Raw genomic sequence first — 24,488 nt, 5'->3', positions numbered from 1 at the left:
AAAAGTAATAAGCTCCTCAATAACATTCATTATCTTTGCTTCATGAACCTTATGGAACTTGTATTCCAGTAACCTCTTTTCATGTCTATCTTTCTCCTAGACTGTATATTTTCATATATATTGTGCTTTTGTGTTTTCATTTTTGAAGACAGTTAAATAAAAGTCTGTGAAAATCAAATTTTAATTTTTAGTTTCTTGCAAAAATAAACATGCTTAGAAATATGCTCCCAGTAGAATCTCCATGTTAATTAGTAGGTATCCAGGGCTTTGTTAGTGCTCACCAAAAGTTTCTGAAAATAGTTTGCAGTTTGTACAAACAAGTCAATATTTATAAGAATTATGAAAAGACAAAAGGTATTGAAATATAATCTCTGGTGTATTGGGGTATTTATTAGCTATAGCTGCCTTATCCTACAAAATTAGACTAACTGTGCAGTACTCCAAATCAATCATTAATATAAAAGAAGTAGCTAAATTTCCTAGGTCATAGTCTGATTTGTCTTTCATTTCTAAAGTCAAGCATATATCTAGTACAACCTTCCACCCTATCCCTGCTAGTTTTATGTTCTGCCATTTAGAACCATTTGTGAGACTTCGTCAATTCCACAGAGTTTTTTCCCCATAATAATCTGAGTATAACTGATTGCTCTTCTATATTTTACTCAAACATAGCATAGTATGTATATGCATATATATGAGTGTATATACACATATATACATATATATACACATACATGCATACACATATATATAATACATATTGTATTATTTTCTGTTTTCCCCATGTCTCTTCTGGTACCTGTACTCCATTTTTCCTTTGGGACTGTCAATTCTCATCCATGGCACTCTGACCACTCTGGATCACACATGATCCAGGCAGGACTAATCACAGTGCCCATTCCCCTAGCACAGTGGTTAATTCAGTTTGGGTATGTGGTTCAAGCAGATTCGCTCAGGTTAATATATGGACACTAGAATAATTACATTTACTAAACCAGAATAATGGGAAGTCAGAATTGTCTTCATGCATGTTTCCCATCAGGTAGAGAAGGCTATTTTGAAGTAGAAGAAAATGAAGTTAACACACAAAGAGGTAAGCAGAATTGAGAGAAAGAGTCACAGAGAGAAGAGAGTCAGAGAAAGAAAGAGTCAAAGAGAGAGAGAGAGAGAGAGAGAGAGAGAGAGAGTGAGCCCTATTGTTTGATGAGTCAGGATCCAGCCTAAGCCAGTTTTACCTGTGTATTTACTAGTTATGGGAACCCCAGATTTTTTTTCCTAAGTTTGTTTGAGTTGGGTTTTGATTTCCTGTAGCCAAAGGTATCATGCCTAACTAACGCAGAGAAACTCTGAGGTACTAGATTACAGGGGCCATCAGGAGGACCATATAACACAATAATTAAGAGCTTAGACTTTGGAAATATATAACCTGGGTTCGAATTTTAACTCCGCCACCAACCTCATTAAGCCTCGGTTTCTTCACCTATAAAATCAGGATAAAAATAGTGCCTATGGAGGAGGCGGGGCAAGATGGCAGACTGGTGAGCTGTATGTTTTAGTTACTCCTCCAGGAAAGTAAGTAGAAAGCCAGGAACTGCGTGGACTGGACACCACAGAGCAATCTGACTTTGGGCATACCTCATACAACACTCATGAAAACGTGGAACTGCTGAGATCAGCGAAATCTGTAAGTTTTTGCGGCCAGGGGACCCGCGCCCCTCCCTGCCAGGCTCAGTCCCGTGGGAGGAGGGGCTGTCAGCTCCGGGAAGGAGAAGGGAGAACTGCAGTGGCAGCCCTTATCGGAAACTCATTATACTGATCCAAACTCCAACCATAGATAGACTGAGACCAGACACCAGAGAATCTGAGAGCAGCCAGCCCAGCAGAGAGGAGACAGGCATAAAAAAAAATCAACACAAAAAACTCCAAAATAAAAGCGGAGGATTTTTGGAGTTCTGGTGAACATAGAAAGGGGAAGGGCCCTGAGGCGCATATGCAAATCCCGAAGAAAAGCTCATCTCTCTGCCCTGTGGACCTTTCCTTAATGGCCCTGGTTGCTTTGTCTCTTAGCATTTCAATAACCCATTAGATCTCTGAGGAGGGCCCTTTTTTTTTTTTTTTTTTAATCCTTTTTTCTTTTTCTAAGACAATTACTCTAAGAAGCCCAATACAGAAAGCTTCAAAGACTTGCAATTTGGGCAGGTCAAGTCAAGAGCAGAACTAGGAGAGCTCTGAGACAAAACACAATAATCCAGTGGCTGAGAAAATTCACTAAACACCACAACTTCCCAAGAAAAGGGGGGTGTCCGCTCACAGCCATCATCCTGGTGGACAGGAAACACTCCTGCCCATCGCCAGCCCCATAGCCCAGAACTGCCCCAGACAACCCAGTGTGACGGAAGTGCTTCAAATAACAGGCACACACCACAAAACTGGGCGTGGACATTAGCCTTCCCTGCAACCTCAGCTGATTGTCCCAGAGTTGGGAAGGTAGAGCAGTGTGAATTAACAAAGCCCCATTCAGCCATCATTTCAGCAGACTGGGAGCCTCCCTACACAGCCCAGTAGCCCAGAACTGCTCTGGGGGGGGGGCACTCACCTGTGACATAGCACAGTCATCCCTCAACAGAGGACCCGGGGTGCACGGCCTGGAAGAGGGGCCCACTTGCAAGTCTCAGGAGCCATACGCCAATACCAAGGACTTGTGGGTCAGTGGCAGAGACAAACTGTGGCAGGACTGAACTGAAGGAATAGACTATTTCAGCAGCTTTAAAACTCTAGGATCACCAGGGAGATTTGATTGTTAGAGCCACCCCCCCTCCCTGACTGCCCAAAAACACGCCCCATATACAGGGCGGGCAACACCAACTACACACGCAAGCTTGGTACACCAATTGGACCCCACAAGACTCACTCCCACACTCACCAAAAAGGCTAAGCAGGGGAGAACTGGCTTCTGGAGAACAGGTGGCTCGTGGATGCCACCTGCTGGTTAGTTAGAGAAAGTGTACTCCACGAAGCTGTAGATCTGATAAATTAGAGATAAGGACTTCAATTGGTCTACAAATCCTAAAAGAACCCTATCAAGTTCAGCAAATGCCACGAGGCCAAAAACAACAGAAAATTATAAAGCATATGAAAAAAACAGACGATATGGATAACCCAAGCCCAAGCACCCAAATCAAAAAACCAGAAGAGACACAGCACCTAGAGAAGCTACTCAAAGAACTAAAGATGAACAATGAGACCATAGTACGGGAGACAAAGGAAATCAAGAAGACCCTAGAAGAGCATAAAGAAGACATTGAAAGACTAAATAAAAAAAAATGGATGACCTTATGGAAATTAAAGAAACTGTTGACCAAATTAAAAAGATTCTGGACACTCATAGTACAATACTAGAGGAAGTTGAACAACGAATCAGTGACCTGGAAGCTGACAGAATGGAAAATGAAAGCATAAAAGAAAGAATGGGGAAAAAATTGAAAAAATCGAAATGGACCTCAGGGATATGATAGATAATATGAAACGTCCAAGTATAAGACTCATTGGTGTCCCAGAAGGGGAAGAAAAGGGTAAAGGTCTAGGAAGAGTATTCAAAGAAATTGTTGGGGAAAACTTCCCAAATCTTCTAAACAACATAAATACACATATCATAAATGCTCAGCGAACCCCAAATAGAATAAATCCAAATAAACCCACTCCGAGACATATACTGATCACACTGTCAAACACAGAAGAGAAGGAGCAAGTTCTGAAAGCAGCAAGAGAAAAGCAATTCACCACATACAAAGGAAACAGCATAAGACTAAGTAGTGACTACTCAGCAGCCACCATGGAGGCAAGAAGGCAGTGGCACGATATATTTAAAATTCTGAGTGAGAAAAATTTCCAGCCAAGAATACTTTATCCAGCAAAGCTCTCCTTCAAATTTGAGGGAGAGCTTAAATTTTTCACAGACAAACAAATGCTGAGAGAATTTGCTAACAAGGGACCTGCTCTACTGGAGATACTAAAGGGAGCCCTACAGACAGAGAAACAAAGAAAGGACAGAGAGACTTGGAGAAAGGTTCAGTACTAAAGAGACTCGGTATGGGTACAATAAAGGATATTAATAGACAGAGGGGAAAAATATGACAAACATAAACCAAAGGATAAGATGGCTGATTCAAGAAATGCCTTCACGGTTATAACGTTGAATGTAAATGGATTAAACTCCCCAATTAAAAGATATAGATTCGCAGAATGGATCAAAAAAAATGAACCATCAATATGTTGCATACAAGAGACTCATCTTAGACACAGGGACACAAAGAAACTGAAAGTGAAAGGATGGAAAAAAATATTTCATGCAAGCTACAGCCAAAAGAAAGCAGGTGTAGCAATATTAATCTCAGATAAAATAGACTTCAAATGCAGGGATGTTTTGAGAGACAAAGAAGGCCACTACATACTAATAAAAGGGGCAATTCAGCAAGAAGAAATAACAATCGTAAATGTCTATGCACCCAATCAAGGTGCCACAAAATACATGAAAGAAACACTGGCAAAACTAAAGGAAGCAATTGATGTTTCCACAATAATTGTGGGAGACTTCAACACATCACTCTCTCCTATAGATAGATCAACCAGACAGAAGACCAATAAGGAAATTGAAAACCTAAACAATCTGATAAATGAATTAGATTTAACAGACATATACAGGACATTACATCCCAAATCACCAGGATAAACATACTTTTCTAGTGCTCACGGAACTTTTTCCAGAATAGATCATATGCTGGGACATAAAACAAGCCTCAATAAATTTAAAAAGATTGAAATTATTCAAAGCACATTCTCTGACCACAATGGAATACAATTAGAAGTCAATAACCATCAGAGACTTAGAAAATTCACAAATACCTGGAGGTTAAACAACACACTCCTAAACAATCAGTGGGTTAAAGAAGAAATAGCAAGAGAAATTGCTAAATATATAGAGACGAATGAAAATGAGAACACAACATACCAAAACCTATGGGATGCAGCAAAAGCAGTGCTAAGGGAAAAATTTATAGCACTAAATGCATATATTAAAAAGGAAGAGAGAGCCAAAATCAAAGAACTAATGGATCAACTGAAGAAGCTAGAAAATGAACAGCAAACCAATCCTAAACCAAGTAGAAGAAAAGAAATAACAAGGATTAAAGCAGAAATAAATGACATAGAGAACATAAACACAATAGAGAGGATAAATATCACCAAAAGTTGGTTCTTTGAGAAGATCAACAAGATTGACAAGCCCCTAGCTAGACTGACAAAATCAAAAAGAGAGAAGACCCATATAAACAAAATAATGAATGAAAAAGGTGACATAACTGCAGATCCTGGAGAAATTAAAAAAATTATAAGAGGATACTATGAACAACTGTATGGCAACAAACTGGATAATGTAGAGGAAATGGACAATTTCCTTGAAACATATGAACAACCTAGACTGACCAGAGAAGAAATAGAAGACCTCAACCAACCCATCACAAGCAAAGAGATCCAATCAGTCATCAAAAAGCTTCCCACAAATAAATGCCCAGGGCCAGATGGCTTCACAGGGGAATTCTACCAAACTTTCCAGAAAGAACTGACACCAATCTTACTCAAACTCTTTCAAAACATTGAAGAAAATGGAACACTACCTAACTCATTCTATGAAGCTAACATCAATCTAATACCAAAATCAGGCAAAGATGCTACAAAAAAGGAAAACTACCGGCCAATCTCCCTAATGAATATAGATGCAAAAATCCTCAACAAAATACTTGCAAATTGAATCCAAAGACACATTAAAAAAATCATACACCATGACCAAGTGGGGTTCATTCCAGGCATGCAAGGATGGTTCAACATAAGAAAATCAATCAATGTATTACAACACATTAACAAGTCAAAAGGGAAAAATCAATTGATCATCTCAATAGATGCTGAAAAAGCATTTGACAAAATCCAACATCCCTTTTTGATAAAAACACTTCAAAAGGTAGGAATTGAAGGAAACTTCCTCAACATGATAAAGAGCATATATGAAAAACCCACAGCCAGCATAGTACTCAATGGTGAGAGACTGAAAGCCTTCCCTCTAAGATCAGGAACAAGACAAAGATGCCCGCTGTCACCACTGTTATTCAACATTGTGCTGGAAGTGCTAGCCAGGGCAATCCGGCAAGACAAAGAAATAAAAGGCATCCAAATTGGAAAAGAAGAAGTAAAACTGTCATTGTTTGCAGATGATATGATCTTATATCTAGAAAACCCTGAGAAATTGACGATACAGCTACTAGAGCTAATAAACAAATTTAGCAAAGTAGCGGGATACAAGGTTAGTGCACATAAGTCAGTAATGTTTCTATATGCTAGAAATGAACAAACTGAAGAGACACTCAAGAAAAAGATACCATTTTCAATAGCAACTAAAAAAATCAAGTACCTAGGGATAAACTTAACCAAAGATGTAAAAGACCTATACAAAGAAAACTACATAACTCTACTAAAAGAAATAGAAGGGGACCTTAAAACATGGAAAAATATTCCATGTTCATGGATAGGAAGACTAAATGTCATTAAGATGTCAATTCTACCCAAACTCATCTACAGATTCAATGCAATCCCAATCAAAATTCCAACAACCTACTTTGCAGACTTGGAAAAGCTAGTTATCAAATTTATTTGGAAAGGGAAGATGCCTCGAATGGCTAAAGACACTCTAAAAAAGAAAAACGAAGTGGGAGGACTTACACTCCCTGACTTTGAAGCTTATTATAAAGCCACAGTTGCCAAAACAGCATGGTACTGGCACAAAGATAGACATATAGATCAATGGAATCGAATTGAGAATTCAGAGATAGACCATCAGATCTATGGCCGACTGATCTTTGATAAGGCCCCCAAAGTCACTGAACTGAGTCATAATGGTCTTTTCAACAAATGGGGCTGGGAGAGTTGGATATCCATATCCAAAAGAATGAAAGAGGACCCCTACCTCACCCCCTACACAAAAATTAACTCAAAATGGATGAAAGATCTCAATATAAAAGAAAGTACCATAAAACTCCTAGAAGATAATGTAGGAAAACATCTTCAAGACCATGTATTAGGCGGCTACTTCCTAGACTTTACACCCAAAGCACAAGCAACAAAAGAGAAAATAGATAAATGGGAACTCCTCAAGCTTAGAAGTTTCTGCACCTCAAAGGAATTTCTCAAAAAGGTAAAGAGGCAGCCAACTCAATGAGAAAAAATTTTTGGAAACCATGTATCTGACAAAAGACTGATATCTTGCATATATAAAGAAATCCTACAACTCAATGACAATAGTACAGACGGCCCAATTATAAAATGGGCAAAAGATATGAAAAGACAGTTCTCTGAAGAGGAAATACAAATGGCCAAGAAACACATGAAAAAATGTTCAGCTTCACTAGCTATTAGAGAGATGCAAATTAAGACCACAATGAGATACCATCTAACACCGGTTAGAATGGCTGCCATGAAAGAAACAGGAAACTACAAATGCTGGAGGGGATGTGGAGAAATTGGAACTCTTATTCACTGTTGGTGGGACTGTATACTGGTTCAGCCACTCTGGAAGTCAGTCTGGCAGTTCCTTAGAAAACTTGATATAGAGTTACCATTCGATCCAGCGATTGCACTTCTCGGTATATACCTGGAAGATCGGAAAGCAGTGACACGAACAGATATCTGCACGCCAATGTTCATAGCAGCATTATTCACAATTGCCAAGAGATGGAAACAACCCAAATGTCCTTCAACAGATGAGTGGATAAATAAAATGTGGTATATACACACGATGGAATACTACGCGGCAGTAAGAAGGAACGATCTTGTGAAACATATGACAACATGGATGAACCTTGAAGACATAATGCTGAGCGAAATAAGCCAGGCACAAAAAGAGAAATATTATATGCTACCACTAATGTGAACTTTGAAAAATGTAAAACAAATGGCTTATAATGTAGAATGTAGGGGAACTAGCAATAGAGAGCAATTAAGGAAGGGGGAATAATATTCCAAGAAGAACAGATAAGCTATTTAACGTTCTGGGGATGCCCAGGAATGACTATGGTCTGTTAATTTCTGATGGATATAGTAGGAGCAAGTACACAGAAATGTTTCTATATTAGGTAACTTTCTTGGGGTAAAGTAGGAACATGTTGGAAGTTAAGCAGTTATCTTAGGTTAGTTGTCTTTTTCTTACTCCCTTGTTATGGTCTCTTTGAAATGTTCTTTTATTGTATGTTTGTTTTCTTTTTGACTTTTTTTTCATACAGTTGATTTAAAAAAGAAGGGAAAGTTAAAAAAAAAACAAAAAAAAAAACAAGGGAAAAAAAAAGATGTAGTGCCCCCTTGGGGAGCCTGTGGATAATGCAGGGGTGTTCGCCTGCCCCACCTCCATGGTTGCTAACATGACCACAGACATAGGGGACTGGTGGTTTGATGGGTTGAGCCCTCTACCACAGGTTTTACCCTTGGGAAGACGGTTGCTGCAAAGGAGAGGCTAGGCCTCCCTATGGTTGTGCCTAAGAGCCTCCTCCCAAATGCCTCTTTGTTGCTCAGATGTGGCCCTGTCTCTCTAGCTAAGCCAACTTGAAAGGTGAAATCACTGCCCTCCCCCCTACGTGGGATCAGACACCCAGGGGAGTGAATCTCCCTGGCAACGTGGAATATGACTCCCGGGGAGGAATGTAGACCTGGCATCGTGGGACGGAGAACATCTTCTTGACCAAAAGGGGGATGTGAAAGGAAATGGAATAAGCTTCAGTGGCAGAGAAAATCCAAAAGGAGCCAAGAGGTCACTCTGGTGGGCACTCTTATGCACACTTTAGACAACCCTTTTTAGGCTCTAAAGAATTGGGGTAGCTGGTGGTGGATACCTGAAACTATCAAACTACAACCCAGAACCCATGTATCTCGAAGACAGTTGTATAAAAATGTAGCTTATGAGGGGTGACAATGGGATTGGGAAAGCCATAAGGACCACACTCCACTTTGTCTAGTTTATGGATGGATGATTAGAAAAATAAGGGAAGGAAACAAACAGACAAAGGTACCCAGTGTTCTTTTTTACTTCAATTGCTCTTTTTCACTCTAATTATTATTCTTGTTATTTTTGTGTGTGTGCTAATGAAGGTGTCAGGGATTGATTTGGGTGATGAATGTACCACTATTGTAATGGTACTGTAAACAATCGAAAGTACGATTTGTTTTGTATGACTGCATGGTATGTGAATATATCTCAATAAAATGAAGATTAAAAAAAAAATAGTGCCTATGACTTCATAGGAATGTTAAGAAGATTAAATGAGTTAATAGTTATTACCTGTCTGATATCGAGTACAAAGTGCTCAAGAAGTTTTTGCTACCATTATCAGTAGAGGATTATACAAAAATTATACTGTGAGAGGCAATGCCACCCTAGCTCTTCTTTTGGCTTTGGAAATTTTAATCCTCTACCTGTATAGTAGAGCAGTTTGCACACCCCAATCACACCTTCCCATCTTATCTCCACCTTTGCAACCTGTTGTCTTTTTCCTCTTTCCTCTCAATAACTCATCTAAAGAAGTGCTTGCCTGGTCACAATGGAAAGAAATGACAATGTGAAATCAGAATGAAAAAGGATCCCATTTTCTCCATTGCAGGCCTTAAATCAGAGATGAAAAGCAAGTTCAGAGGCATGAGTAAGTGAAATAAAAAATAAAATGAAAAGAGGTTGTGATGGTTGGGTTTATGTGTCAACTTGGCCAGGTGATGGTACCCGGGTGCCTGGTCAAGCAAGCACTGTCCTGACCATTACTGCAAGGACATTTGTGGCTGGTTTACTAAATCATCAGTCAATTGACTGCACCTATGATTGATGACATCAACAAAGGGCATGTCTTCCACAATGAGAGAATTCAGTCAGCTGGATTTAATCCAATCAGTTGAAGACTTTTAACGAAGAGAGAGAGAGGACCTTCACTTCTTTGGCTAGCCAGCGAAGTGTTTCCTAAGGAGTTCATCGAACACCTTCATCGGAGTTGCCAGTTCACTACCTGAGGAGTTCATCAAACAGCTTCATTGGAGTTGCCAGTTTGCTGCCTGTCCTACAGAATCTGGACTCATGCATCCCCACAGTTGTGTGAGGCACTTTTATAAAATCTTATATTTACAGATATCTCTTGTTGATTCTGTTTCCCTAGAGAATGCTAACTAATACAGCTTGGTACTGGGAGTGGTTCTTGAGAAACAGAATCTTAAAATGGGCTTTTACAATTGTTTTTTGTCCCAGTTTATTTCCTGTGGCCACAGACTTGAGATTTCTGAAAACCAGACCCAGAGTCTCATTGTGCGAGTAGGAGATTAACAATGTAAACTGAAATCTCAACCTCGCCGGGTATCTGCTGTTAAAGTAAAGAAATTGATTGGAAAAGAATGGAATCCTGAAACTTGGGATGGGAACATACAGATTGATAGTAATGGCAGTGAGGACACTGGAATCCTGGTTTCTGCTGAGTCTTCGTTAGATATTACCTGCAGTGTTCTGCCCTGAGGAGACAGCTACCCAACCTCCAGCCTGCTTTGAGGAAACAGTTTCCTGACCTCCAGTCTGCCCTGAGGAGTCTGCCGTCCAACCTCCACCTAAGGAGATTAATCCTTCAGTGCCTGCTAAATCTGTAATCACCTCCCCTGAAGAAACAGCCTTCACTCCTCTGTCTGGAGAGATAATCTGGTTTCACAAGATGAAACTGCAATGGAATGTCCTGAGGTAAATGGCTTGAGGGATACTTCTAATTCTTTTCATGACCCCCCTGCCACCAGTCTTTGCTTCATGACCTATGACTAGACTAAAAGTCCCAAGAGGTCCCAAAGGCTGAGGTGTAAAGTGTGACCCATGAGGAAGTATGCTATATTCCAAAAGAACCGCATGAGTTTTCCAATTTATATGGACAGAAGTCAGGGTAATATGTGTTGGAATGGATATTAAGGGTGTGGAATAATGGTGGAAGGTTTGATCAGGCTGAATTTATTGACATGGGCCCACTAAAGCAGAGATTCTGCATTCAATGTTGTAGCTCGAGGGGTTAGAAAGGTCATTAACAGTTTGTTTGAGTGGTTAGCTGAAACATAGATAAAAAGGTGTCTGACATTACCTGAGATCAAAATGCCAGAACTGCCCCAGTATAATGTAGAGGAGGGGATTCAAAGGCTTAGAGAGATTGGAATGTTAGAGTGGATTTATCATGGAAGACATGCTCACACATCCCTGGAATGTCCAGAGGACATACCTTTTACAAGGACCGTGAGGGATAAATTTGTGAAACTAGCTCCCTCATCCCTGAAGAGCTCTGTACTTGCCCTTCTCTGTAGGTCAGATATTACCGTGGAAACTGCTGTCACTGAGCTGTAATCCTTAAACACAATGGGAATAATCAGATCCTGAGTTGGCAGAAGCCGCGTGGCAGCAGTTAATTGCCAAAGACAAGGTGGGCATGGCTACCATAATGGAAAACAGGCTCAAAGCAGCAGTCAAAATAATCTGACTCACAGAGACTTATGGCATTGGCTAGTTGATCACAGAGTAGCTAGAAGTAAAATAGATGGGCAGTCTACTAAATTCTTGTTTGAACTGTATAAGCAGAAGAATTCTAGGTCAAGTGAACAAAAGTCTACCTTGAATTACAAGGTAATTGTAATCAGTTCCCAGACTTGAGACAGTTTATGGACCCAGAGCCCTTTGAATGAGGGGAAGGCCGGGTACCCTTGGGGAAGGACCCTGTTACACTACCAAAAATTTATACTGTTAATCTTCCTCCCAGCCTTTCCCAGGGAAGGGGCCTATGGCCTTTTACCAGGGTAACTGTGCACTGAGGAAAAGGAAATGATCAGATATTTCAGAGATTATTAGATACTGGTTCAGAAGTGACATTAATTCTAGAAGATGCAAAATGTCACTTTGGTCCACCAGTTTCAGAGTTGGGGCTTATGGAGTTCAGGTGATTGATGAATTTTAGCTCAGGTATGTCTCACAGTGTGTCCAGTGTGTTCCCAGACCCATTCTGTGGTTATTTCCCCGGTGCCAGAATGTATAATTGTAATAGACATAGCAACTGGCAGAATCCTCACATTGGTTCCCTAACTCATGGAGTAAGAGCTATTATGGTAGAAAAGGCCAAGTGGAAGCCACTAGAACTGCCCCTGCCTAGCAAAATAGTAAACCAGAAGCAATACCAGATTCCTGGAGGGATTGCAGAGATTAATGCCACTCTTAAGGACTTGAAGGATGCAGGGGTGCTGATTCCCACCACATCCCCATTCAACATTCCTATTTGGCCTGTGCAGAAAACAGATGGGTCTTCGAGGATGACAGTGAATTATTGTAATCTTAACCAGGTGGTTACTCCAATTGCAGCTGCTGTTCCAGATGTGGTATCAATGCTTCAGCAAATCAACACATCCCCTGGTACCTGGCATACAGCTATTGATCTGGCAAATGCTTTTTTCACAATAGCTGTTAGTAAGAACCACCAGAAACAGTTTGCATTCAGCTGGCAAGGCCAGCAGTTTACATTCACTGTGCTACCTCAGGGTTATATCAACTCTCCAGCTCTATGTCATAATATTGTCCGCAGGGATCTTGATTGTTTCTCCCTCCCACAAGACGTCACACTGGTCCATTATATTGATGATATCATGTTGATTGGACCTAGTGAGCAAGAAGTAGCAATACTCTAGATTTGTTGCTAAGGCATTTGTGTGACAGAGGATGGGAGATAAATCCAACAAAAATACAGGCGCCTTCCACCTCAGTAAAATTTCTAGGTGTCCGGTGGTGTGGGGCATGTCGAGATATTCCTTCTAAGGTAAAAGATAAGCTGTTGCATCTGGCCCCTCCTATGACCAAAAAAGAGTCACAATGCCTAGTTGAACTCTTTGGATTTTGGAGACAACATATTCCTCATTTAGGTGTGCTACTCCAGCCTATTTACCGAGTGACCAGAAAAGCTTCTAGTTTTGAGTGGGGACCAGAACAAGATGAGGCTCTGTGAGAGGCCCAGGCTGCTGTGCACTTGGACCATATGATCCAGCTGACCCAATGGTGCTGGAAGTGTCAGTGGCAAATAGAGATGCTGTTTGGAGCCTTTGACAGGCTTCTATAGGAGAATCATAATGCAGGCCCTTAGGATTTGGGAGTAAAGTCTTACCGCCCTCTGCAGATAACTACTCTCCTTTTGAGAAACAGCTTTTGGCCTGCTGTTGGGCCCTAGTAGAGACAGAATGCTTAACCATGGCCCACCAAGTTACCATGAGACCTGAGTTACCTATCATGAGCTGGGTGTTGTCCGACCAACCAAACCATAAAGTTGGCCATGCATAGCAGCACTCTATCATAAAATGGAAATGGTATATATGAGATAGGGCTTGAGGGGTCCTGAAGGCAAAAGTAAGTTACATGAGGAAGTGGCTCTAATACCCATGGCCCCCACTCCTTCCACCTTACCTTCTCTTTCCCAGCCTACAGCTATGGCATCTCGGGAAGTTCCTTACAATCAGTTGATTGAGGAAGAGAAAACTCGGGACAGCTGCAGCACTGCAGCCTCTTTCTGGGATGTCCCTGAAGGACAGTGATGTGGGGAGATCCTCCCAGTTGGCAGAACTTCGAGCAGTGCACCTGGTTGTTCATTTTGCTTGGAAGGAGAACTGGCCAGACGTGTGTTTGAATACTGATTCCTGGGCTGTTGCTAATGGTTTGGCTGGATGGTCAGGGACTTGGAAGGAACATGATTGGAAAATTGGTGACAAAGAAGTCTGGGGAAGAAGCATGTGGATAGACATTTCCGAGTGGGAAAAAAACATGAAGCTATTTGTGTCCCATGTGAATGCTCATCAGAGTGTGACTTCAGCAGAAGAATATTTTAATAATCAAATGGATAAGATGACTCGTTCGGTGGATACCAATCAGCCTCTTTCTCCAGCCACTTTGTCATTGCCCAATGGGCTCATGAACAAAGTGGTCATGGTGGTAGGGTTGAAGGTTATGCATGGGCTCAGCAACATGGACTTCCACTCACCAAGGCCAACCTCACCACAGTCACTGCTGAGTGTCCAATCTGCCAGCAGCAGAGATCCACACTCAGTCCCCGATATGGCACCTTTCCCTGAGGTGATCAGCCTGCTGATGGCAGGGTGATTACATTGGACCATTTCATTGTGGAAGGGGCAGTGATTTGTTCTCACTGGAATAGACACATACTCTGGATATGGGTTTGCCTTCCCTGCATGTATGCTTCTGCCAAAACTATCATCCGTGGACTTACAGAATGCCTTATCCACCATCATGGTATTCCACACAGCATTGCTTCTGACCAAGGACCCACTTCACAGCAAATGAATTGAGGGAATGGGCACATGCTCATGGAATTCTCTGGTCTTACCATGTTCCCCATCATCCAAAGGCAGCTGGGTTGATAGAAGGGTGGAATGGCCTTTGAAGACTCAATTACAGCACACTTTAGGTGGCAATACCTTGCAGGGTTGGGGCAGTGTTCTCCAGGAGGCTGTGCATGCTCTGAATCAGCATCCACTCTATGGGGCTAGTGATAGTGATCCAGCAGGGAAATTTTTGCTTCCTGTCCCTGCAACCTTAAGCTGTGCTGGTCTACAAGTCTTAGTTCCAAAAGGAGGAGAGCTTCCACCAGGAGACACAACAATGATTCCATTGAACTGGAAGTTAAGACTGCCACCTGGCCACTTTGGGCTTCTCATGCCTCTGAATCAACAGGCAAGGAAGGGGAATACTGTACCGGCTGCGGTGATTGATCCTGACTATCAAGGGAGAATAGCACTGCAACAACACAATGGAGGCAAAGAAGCATTTTCCTGGAATACAGGAGATCCCCTAGGGCATCTCTTAGTACTACCATGCCCCGTGATTAAAGTCAATGGAAAACTGCAACAACCCAATCCAGGCAGGACTACCAATGGCTAAGAAACTTTAGGAATGAAGGTTTGGGTCACCCCACTGGGCAAAGAACCACGGCCAGCTGAAGTGCTTGCTGAGGGTAAAGGGAACATGGAATGGGTAGTGGAAGAATGTAACGATAAATATGAACTGTGGCCCGTGATCAGTTAAATATGATCCTTTTAAAACTATGAAACCTGGTAAGTCTCTGGTAAGTGCCTATAGCAGACACACCTAAGGAGACCCCCTCCTCCATGAGCCTGTCTATTATCTCTACCCTTTGAGTGTCGGTGGAACCTGTGACTTGCTTCTAACCGAGACTGGCAAATATAATGAAATGTTTCTCCCATAATTACCCTGCTAGCCTTGAAGAAACAAACAACCATGTTATGAACTGCCTACAAAGAGGGCCACGTGATAGGGAACTATATAGAGTTTCTAGAACCCTAGGGCAGGCAGCCTCTAGCCAACAGCCAGCAAGCAAATGAATACTGCCAAAAACTTGAATGAGATTAGGAGCGTATTCTTCCCTAGTCAATCTCCCTAAGAACACAGCTCCGACAACACTTTAATTGCAGCCTTGTAAGACCCTGAGAAGAGGACTCAGTTGAGCCATGCCTCGACTGCTGACCCATGGAAACTGTGAGATAATAAATGTGTGTGTTGTTTTAAGATGCTAAGTTTGTGGTGATTTCATATAGAAGCTAGAGAAAACTAACTCAGTCCCATTTATCAAGTTAAGGGGATTTTCTATTATTCCTGTTCTATAAGATTTTTTTTTTTCTTTTTAAGCAGGAATGGCTATCAAATTGTATCTTTTTTTAACTTTAATTTTATTTTATCTTATTAAGATCAGAAATTGGAAAATGTTTTCTGAAAGGGCCAGATAGTAAATATTTTAGACTTGTGAACCATTTGGTCTCTGCCACAACTGGTCAACTCTGCCATTGTAGTACAGAAGCAACCATAACAATATGTAAACAAATTATTGTTTCCTTGTTCCAGAAACTTTATTAACAGAAACAGGTGGCACACCTAATTTGGCCCATAAGCCTTAGTTTACTGACACCTAATTAAAATTATCATATTATTATTTCTTCCTTAACTTGTTAATACATTATGTTATTAGATTTTCTAATATCGAACTATCCTTACTTTTCTGGGATAAATTCTACTTCGACCTAATTTTTCAGTACTTCTAGATTCAACTTGTTAAAATTTTATTTGGGACTTTTGTACTTATTCACAAGTAAGCTTTGCCTGTAGTCTCTGGCATTTTATCTTTGTCAGTTCAATGTTATTTTAGCCTCATAAAATGAGTTGGATAGCTTTTATCTTTTAAGTTATGAAAAAAATTATATAACATGGAAATTATATGTTCCTTAAAAGTTTAGTAGAACCTTTTGTTTGTTTGTTTGTTTTCAATTTTCTCCTCCAAATTTCTGGATGTTTCATGTATTTGGTTGGTTTTGGGGATTTGGGCTACCATTTATTATAGTTTCTAATTTTATGATACTGGAATTTATTGAAATGTTCATTTTAGCCATCACATGTCAATATGTCAATTTTGTGATGGCCTCACATATATTTGAGACAGATGTATTTTCCCTGTGTCTAGAGTTCAAAGTTCTACCAGCTTGTTAATAGGGTAATTCAAATCCTTTAAATTCTTACATATTTTTTCTCTACTGTATCTACTGATTTTTAAAAGAATTTCAGATAGGTTATTTTTAATATTTTTAATCATTTTAATTACTCTCTATGCATGTGTGCAATTTTTTTTTATTAAATTCAGTTTTATTGAAATACATTCACACACCATACAATCATCCATGATATACAATCCACTGTCCATAGTATGATAACATAGTTATGCGTTCATCACCACAATCTATCTCTGAACATTTTCCTTACATCAGAAAGAACCAGAACAAGAATAAAAAATAAAAGTGAAAAAAGAACACCCAAATCATCCCCCCATCCCACCCCATTTGTCCTTTAGTTTTTATCCCCATTCCTCCACTCATCCATACACTAGATAAAGGGGGTGTGATCCCCAAGGTCTTCACAATCACACTGTCACCCCTTGTAATCTCATGTGTGCAATTTTTAAAATTGGAAGCCACCTCAAATCCTTTTAGAACCAGATGATTGTGTTTATAAACAAAGAAAAGAACCTATGAATGTAGTCTTCTGTGAGTTTAAACAAGGATCAGAGGCATTCCTCCTTTTCCATAGCCATAAATCACTTAGTGACCAAGCATGTTTCTAGGTGTTCCTCCAAGATACCAGAATGATACCTATCTCAGTTTCCTAGGTCTGTTTTAACAAAGTACCACAAACTTGGTTGCTTAAAACAATAGTTATTTGTTCTCTCATAGTTCTGGAGGTAGAAGTCTGAAATTAAGGTGATGGCAGGGCCATGCTCTCTCTGAGTTTCTAATGGAGGATCCTTCCTTGCTTCCTCCTAGCTTCTGGTGGTGGTCAGCAATTCCTAGATTTCCTTGACTTTGTAGATGCCTCACTCCCCTCTTTGTCTCTGTGGTCACATGGCATTCTTCCCTCACGTGGCTGTGTCCAAATCTCTCTCCTTTAAGGACATCAGTTGTTCTAGTTTGCTAATGCTGCCAGAATGCAAAACACCAGCAATGGACTGGCTTTTATAAAGGGGGTTTATTTGGTTACACAGTACAGTCTTAAGGCCATAAGTGTCCAAGGTAACACATCAAGAATAAGGTAACTTCACTGGAGGATGGCCAATGGCGTCTGGAAAACCCCTGCTAGCTGGGAAGGCACGTGGCTGGCGTCTGCTCCAAAGTTCTGGTTTCAAAATGGCCTTCTCCCAGGACGTTCCTCTCTAGGCTGCAGTTCCTCAAAAATGTCACTCTTAGTTTCTCTTGGGGTGTTTGTCCTCTTTAGCTTCTCTGGAGCAAGAGTCTGCTTTCAATGGCCATCTTCAAACTGTCTTTCATCTGCAGCACTCTCTGAGCTTCTGTGCATTCTTCAAAGTGTCCCTCTTGGCTGTAGCAAGCTTGCCTCTTCTGTCTGAGCTTATACAGTGCCCTAGTAATTTAATTCAGACCCACCCTGAATGGGTGGGGCAACACCTCCATGGAAATTATCCAACCAAAGTTCTTGTCCGCAGTTGATTGAATCACATCTCCATGGAAACACCCAAAGGATCCCAAAATTTAATCAACACTAATATGTCTGCCCACACAAGATTGCATCAAAGATAATGGCATTTAGGGGGACATAATGCATTCAAACTGACACACCAGTCATATTGGATTGAGGACTCACCCTAATCCAGTATGACTTCACCTTAACTTGACTACATTTGTGAAGACCCTATTTTCAAATAAGGGCATATTCATAGGTTCTAGGTGGACATGAATTTTTGGGAGGCACTATTCAAAACCGCCTTAACCCTAAGCAGTCAGTACTGTACAGATCAGAAAATGACTTAGGAAATAAAAGAGGTTCTCAACAATAGTTTCTTCCTCCTCTTTTAATAAGAATCTGTATACACTGAACAATTCTTGGTTGTTGTTAATGGCAAGTACAGCCTTTCCAATTGGTAGATTGATCTAAATGTATTTAAGAGTTACTTATTAACAATATAGTTAAACATTTACCCAGTTTTCCCACTTTCTGTTGTGGGCAGCAGCTGTGTCTTAATGGGTGAGAGCCTTAAAACATGCTACATACACAATGTGGATTTAACCTCTATGGAGTAACACTTTGATTTAATTATTTATTCTGAACAAAGAAAAATAAATTCTGGGTTTCATATTATAAACATCAAAAGTAACTACCTCACTCCAGTCCATAGATGCATTAGGGTTGTTGCAAAGTTTCCTGTAAAAGCATTTCACATCTTGATTCTTCACTTCTGGACCAAAGAGTTCCTGCACTGCTGCATGAAACTTGTCATAATCGATTGCATCTGCATTGTAACAAAGTACAAGTACACTGTCATCAAATTCCAAGGACTATATTACATCTTTCAGCAGCTTTTTCTATTTCCTAACCTTCTATTTCCTCACTTCAATCTATAAAAACCAGATTCTTCTGTATAATAAACATCATTTGTTTAAAAATATAAGTAGGGCCTTAGCTAAAATGTTACTAGGTCAGAAGAAAATATTTTACTCTGGAGTTTGGTACCTTCTCCAAAGCTTTTGTTTCAACTATTTTAGGAGTTTTGTTCAGCAATATAAAGATAAGAAAGTAAATTACATCTTTCCTATTGTGAAAGTTTCACCAGTTGGGAGTCTCTGCTAGAATTCGTCTTGGGTGGAAGGTAGAAGTGACCAAAGACCAATTATTGATTGGTTCTTTGACACTATGTAAAAAAAAACATACACGAAGGGGGAATGAAACTCTAATAAGAACAGATAAGTTATGGGGGGTAATCTTAATGTTATGGAAATGCTCAAGAACGACTATGGTTTGTTAATTTTTGGAGGGGTAAGGTAGGAACATGTTGGAAGCAATGTAGTTATTTTAGGTTATTTGTTTTTCTTATTTGTTTGTTTTGTTTTGTTTGAAATATTTTTTGTTTCTTGTTTTTTAATTTTTTGATAAAGTTTAAAAAAAAGGATGTGCAAAAGAAAAGAAAAAGAAACCACACATACATGCACACAACACACCCACATACACCATTGCTTGAATCTTGATTTTGCCAAATTTGGTGATTCACCGGGGTAAGATTGAGTCTAGGCACAAGAAGGTGATAGACACGAGGATCCCTCAAACTATGTAGACAAGATCAGATTCTTTTACTTATTTAAAAATATTTGAGCATCTACAATGTATCAGAACTCAGCTGGACACTCAACTTGGAAGGGAATACTATGTAGATAAGATCTCTGTCCTAAGAAGCCTACATTTTAGTGGGAGAAACAGAAAATTAACAAGCAAACAAACAAATAAAATATCTGTAGATTGTTATGAAGTAAGACTAGTTAATGAGTAGACCTTAGATTAATAATTATCTGTGTATAAGCTGAGGAGCAGTTTTGCCATGAAAGAGCAAGGTGCTAGAAATGTTCTTTGTCTTAACTTGGTTGGTAGTTATAGGTATGTTTACCAAGGTCAAAATTTATCGAGCTGTATACGTAAGATTAGTGTACTTTACGAACTTTACTGTATATACATCATACCTCAGTATCAAAGTAAAAATAATTATAGATTGAGATTAGTCCTAGCAAGGAAACAATTAGGGAGTGGTGACAGATTTTTGTGGGAGGATGAGGGTAGGGGTGGACTTCAGGGAAGACCTCCCTAAGGAGGTGGGTAAAATTAAGCTGAGACCTGATAAGCAAGAAGGACTCAGTCACGTGTAAACCTGAGACAAGCGCATTTGAGACGGATGCTGACAAACACAAAGACGCTGAGGCTGGAAAAAACTTGCATGTTCTGGGAAGGTCAATGAGAATGTAGCTTAGTGAGAATGGGAGAAAGTGCTGTTAGGTGGGATCAGAGCAGGAGGGCCGAGCTATAGTCAGAAGTATTTATTTTATTCTAAGCATGAGGGTAAGCTATCACTGGAGGATTTTAAGCAAGGAAATGACATGATCTAATTTAAAATTATTATAAAGAGCACTGGCTGTCATTAGGAGGCACTAGAGTGAGGCTATTGCGTTAGTCCAGGTTTCAGATGAGGCTTAAGTCAGGGCAATACCGAAGGTGATTGCACATCCTGGGCTGCGGTGGAAGGTCACATTTATGCCTGTTTTCTCAACTTAATTATTAATAATGCCCCCCTTTCACTCTTGAAAGTGTCCACAATTGGGTAAGAAGTGATATTGGCATCCTCAACATAGCACTGGAGATGGTGAGAAAAAGTTGGAGGTAGAATTTAAAGGACTTGCTAATGGATTAGAAGTTGTTGGGAGCAGAAGTGATAAGTGAAGGAATCTAGAACAGTGGTTCTCATCCAGGGAAGATTTTGCCCCTCAAGGGACATGTGGCAATGTCTGGAGACATTTTTGATTGTCATGACTGGGACTGAGGGTGCCACTGGCATCCTAGTCGGTAGAGGCCAGAGATGCTGCTAAATATCTCACAAAGCACAGGCTAACCAACCCCCACCCCCATACACAGAGCAAAGAATTACCCAGGCCAAAATGGCAATAATGCCAAGTTTGAAAAACCCTGTTCTAGAATGACACTCAGTTTTCTGGTTTCAAAACTCAGTGGAGTTGGTACCATTTGGCAAAATAGGAGTGACTGGAGAAGGACCATGACTCAGGGAAAATAAAGCATTCTATTTTGGTCATGTTAAATTTGAAATTACTGTGATACATCCAAATAGTTACTTAGCTGTTTTAAATTCACACCAACTAGTACAAGATATGCATCCCATTTTAATGCCACAGGATGACAATGATGAGACTTTCCTTTCCTGAGATGATTTTAATTCTTTCTATCAGGTTATTGACAAGATTTAGTAGCAATTTGGCTTATGCAATTTCTGCAGTCTACTTATCGTTTTTGATGTAGACAGAGTTCCATTCAAAACACTCTCTAGTTCTTAACTTCTTGCCTATAGTGAGAGCTATACCTTGTTTCTCCAGTATTTATTAGTGAATGTGAATTTGTGCCAGAGAGTATGAGCAGCCTGATGGAAGTTAAGATAATATTTCTCCCTTCTTCTCAATCTTTCAGACTAGTTCCTCTGTCATAGAAGGTAGTTTGTCTAGCAGTACTTAGTCTTTATCAAATCTTAAAAACTACACTTGGAATTTACAGTGTAGCCTTGTGATTACAAGCTTCTAACTGAAAACATGGGTAACTTGTTTATTTAGCACACACTGAAGGAGTACCTTCTGGATACCAGGCTCTGTGCTTGTCCTAGGGTCACAAAGCCTTCAAAGTACTCACCATTTAACGGTGGGGGAGATGGGGAAGGTACAGGCACATATAGATCAGTTCAGCAGGTTAAGTGTATCAGAGTGAATTCCTCAAGATGAGAATAAAGTGCATTAATATTACTGAGGAAGGCTTTGCAGGGGAAAGTTTGGAAGTTTTTAAAAAGAGGTGACATTTGATTTGGGCACTGAAGGATCAGCAGGCATTTGCAGGCACGAACACACACATAAAAGGAGGAAAAGCACACCATGTTGAGGGAATGATGTGTGCAAATCAAGTCATCAAGAGTATGGCATGTTTGGAAATGCTTAAAAGTTCATGTTAGGACAGAATGTGCGTGGAAGGAGGTGCCAGGAGCTGAGACTGAAAAAGTAGGTAGAGGCATGACTGTGAATGGCCCTCAATGTCAAACTAACATGTATGGGTTTAAGAGGGGTGCCAATAAGCAGAAATGCAGCATAATCACATTTCTTTTTTAAGAGAAATTCTCGGTAGAAGTATAGAGATTGATTGGAGAAAAGAATAACTCCTGGTAAGAAGACTATTATATTAAGAGGTCATTGTAATAAGCAAAGAAAGATATCACAAAATAGTCATAGGTAAATAGCAACTATGCTATAAATCCGAGAGAGAGCACAGTAGGCAAAGCTCAAGGAGTTAGGAAAAAAGGCAAAGAAAAAATAAGAGGAAAAATAAGAAGAGTGGTATGATGAAAGACGTAGGAGGAGAGTTTCTTGAAGTGGAGGCAGCTAATAATGTTAATGCTATGAAATAGCCAAATAGGCTGGAAAATGAAAAGAATGTATCGAGTTTGGCAACCATATTAGATTTCTGAATACTTTGGTAAGGGATGCCAGATTTGAGTACATTGAAAATTAAGTGGTGATGCTGTGGGGAATACTCTATCAAGAAGTTTAATGAAGAAGCAAAATAGAGACAGAATGGTAGCTTAAAGGGAATGGAAAGTCAAGGTCAGGACTTTTGAGTACATATTTAGACTGAGAGGAGAAAGACAGTAGAAAAGGATATTTTGAAGCTGTTGTAGCAAAGTGATAGCCTTGGAGGGGAGGAGGGATGGAAGGAAGGACAGCTGCTGCTTTAGCTAATTTGGAAGTGGAGGGGAGGGAATTTGACAGAAATCTTATCCTTTGGCCTTGCTTTCTGTATGATGTTGGAAGCTTGGCTGAGGGAAGCAGAAATTGGGTAGAGGATTCAGAAGAAAAGGGTAAGGGCTTGAAAAGTCAATTACAGAGAGAGCTAAAATGAACTCAGTAGGAACAAGTGAAAATTTAGTGGAGAAGTTGAGAAATCTCAGCCAAGTTCGTGGTCATCTAAAACACATATCTAAAAGGTGTGAATCTTAGTTCTAACACTTAGAATTTGAGTAACTTGGGCATAATAATAATAATTGTCGATTATAATTGTCCTGAGAATCAAATTAAATTGTTCATTAAAGTGACTTAGAAATTATTAAGTACTGTTCAAATAATACCAGTTTGCATTTGAACCCCCAAAGTCAACATTTTCACTTATATATGACTATATATCCTGGCACAATAAGAGTCTGGCCATGCTGTCCCTTTAGCAGTTATATGGGTCTTGCTCCTTCTAGGGCAATTTCAGGATTTGTTCTGTTGTTATTATTTGTTCTGTTATCAAGCTTTACTCTTCACATCTATCTGCACATCCCAAAGCTGCACACTATGCTATTCCCCTTTCATTCTGACCATGGTGGGTAGGGGTCTCTGCTGCTGATACTCCTGGAAGACTACTATCCATAACATCCCCCTTATTTGGCATGCTCAAAATCATTCCAGCCTAGAAACATGGGAGAGGCCCACACCATGGAATTATGGTAGCATAGGAAACTTTATCCTGCTTAGGAAAGTTCGTGATACCTTAAGGTAAAGTACTTGAAAGAAGAGATGGTGGCACATGTGGCTCCTTAATGGACACCATGACCTGCTGAGAGAGGCTCAGGTCTTACAGTGAACCATCAAATAGATGAGCCTACAGAAGAAGCCTTAGCTGTCATTTGATCCAACCCCCTCATTTTACAATTGAGACAACTAAGATTCAGAGATGCTAAAAAGCTTCTCCAAGACCACTTTGATATATAGGGACATACAGAACTGAGGTCTTCAGGCTCCCCATTGTATTTTTGCTGTTAAGCTCTGATGGCTTAAAATATTTTCAGTTCTAATCAATACACCCAACTCGAATGCCCTGTAATAACTGGTCTTACCTTTTCTTTGGATAAACAAACCTAATCTTTCATCTCTTTTCTGGGCCGCTGTACGTTCAACCAATTTTTCAAACCCCTTCAGTGCTGTCCTGAAAGTGCTAATCTGAAGTGCAAGGGCAAAATGCTTATCATCCCTAGTATCCATAAGGACATAGGGAATCTTTTATTTCTGTACAGAAATAATAATACAAATTTGCCAACTTGGAAAACCTTCCGGTTGTTACAATGCCTTCCTGCTGTCTGAATTTTTTCCTGTGTCTCATTCCTTTGATCTTAAAATCCCATACTATGGGTAGGAGTTGCCACGAGGTTGTTAGCAGAGAGGAAAGCTGGCTTTGGTCTAATGCATTTCAGAGAGGAAAACATTTCAGC

General features: G+C 40.1%; 1 protein-coding gene across 1 annotated transcript in view; it reads right to left on the bottom strand.

Annotated features, from left to right (window-relative positions):
• The window catches only part of WDR64 (WD repeat domain 64), a 181,907-nt gene extending 157,646 nt beyond the window's left edge, over positions 1 to 24,261 (bottom strand). The window contains 2 exon segments of the mRNA XM_037811156.1: positions 18,811 to 18,941; positions 24,117 to 24,261. Of these exon segments, the coding sequence (XP_037667084.1) occupies positions 18,811 to 18,941; positions 24,117 to 24,261 (276 nt within the window).
• Positions 24,262 to 24,488: the final 227 nt, after the last annotated feature.

The sequence above is a fragment of the Choloepus didactylus genome, chromosome 2, assembly GCF_015220235.1.
Source record: "Choloepus didactylus isolate mChoDid1 chromosome 2, mChoDid1.pri, whole genome shotgun sequence".
Taxonomy (NCBI): domain Eukaryota; kingdom Metazoa; phylum Chordata; class Mammalia; order Pilosa; family Megalonychidae; genus Choloepus; species Choloepus didactylus.
The sequence above is the reverse complement of the archived record's forward strand: the minus strand, read 5'-3'. Positions and strand labels throughout refer to the sequence as shown.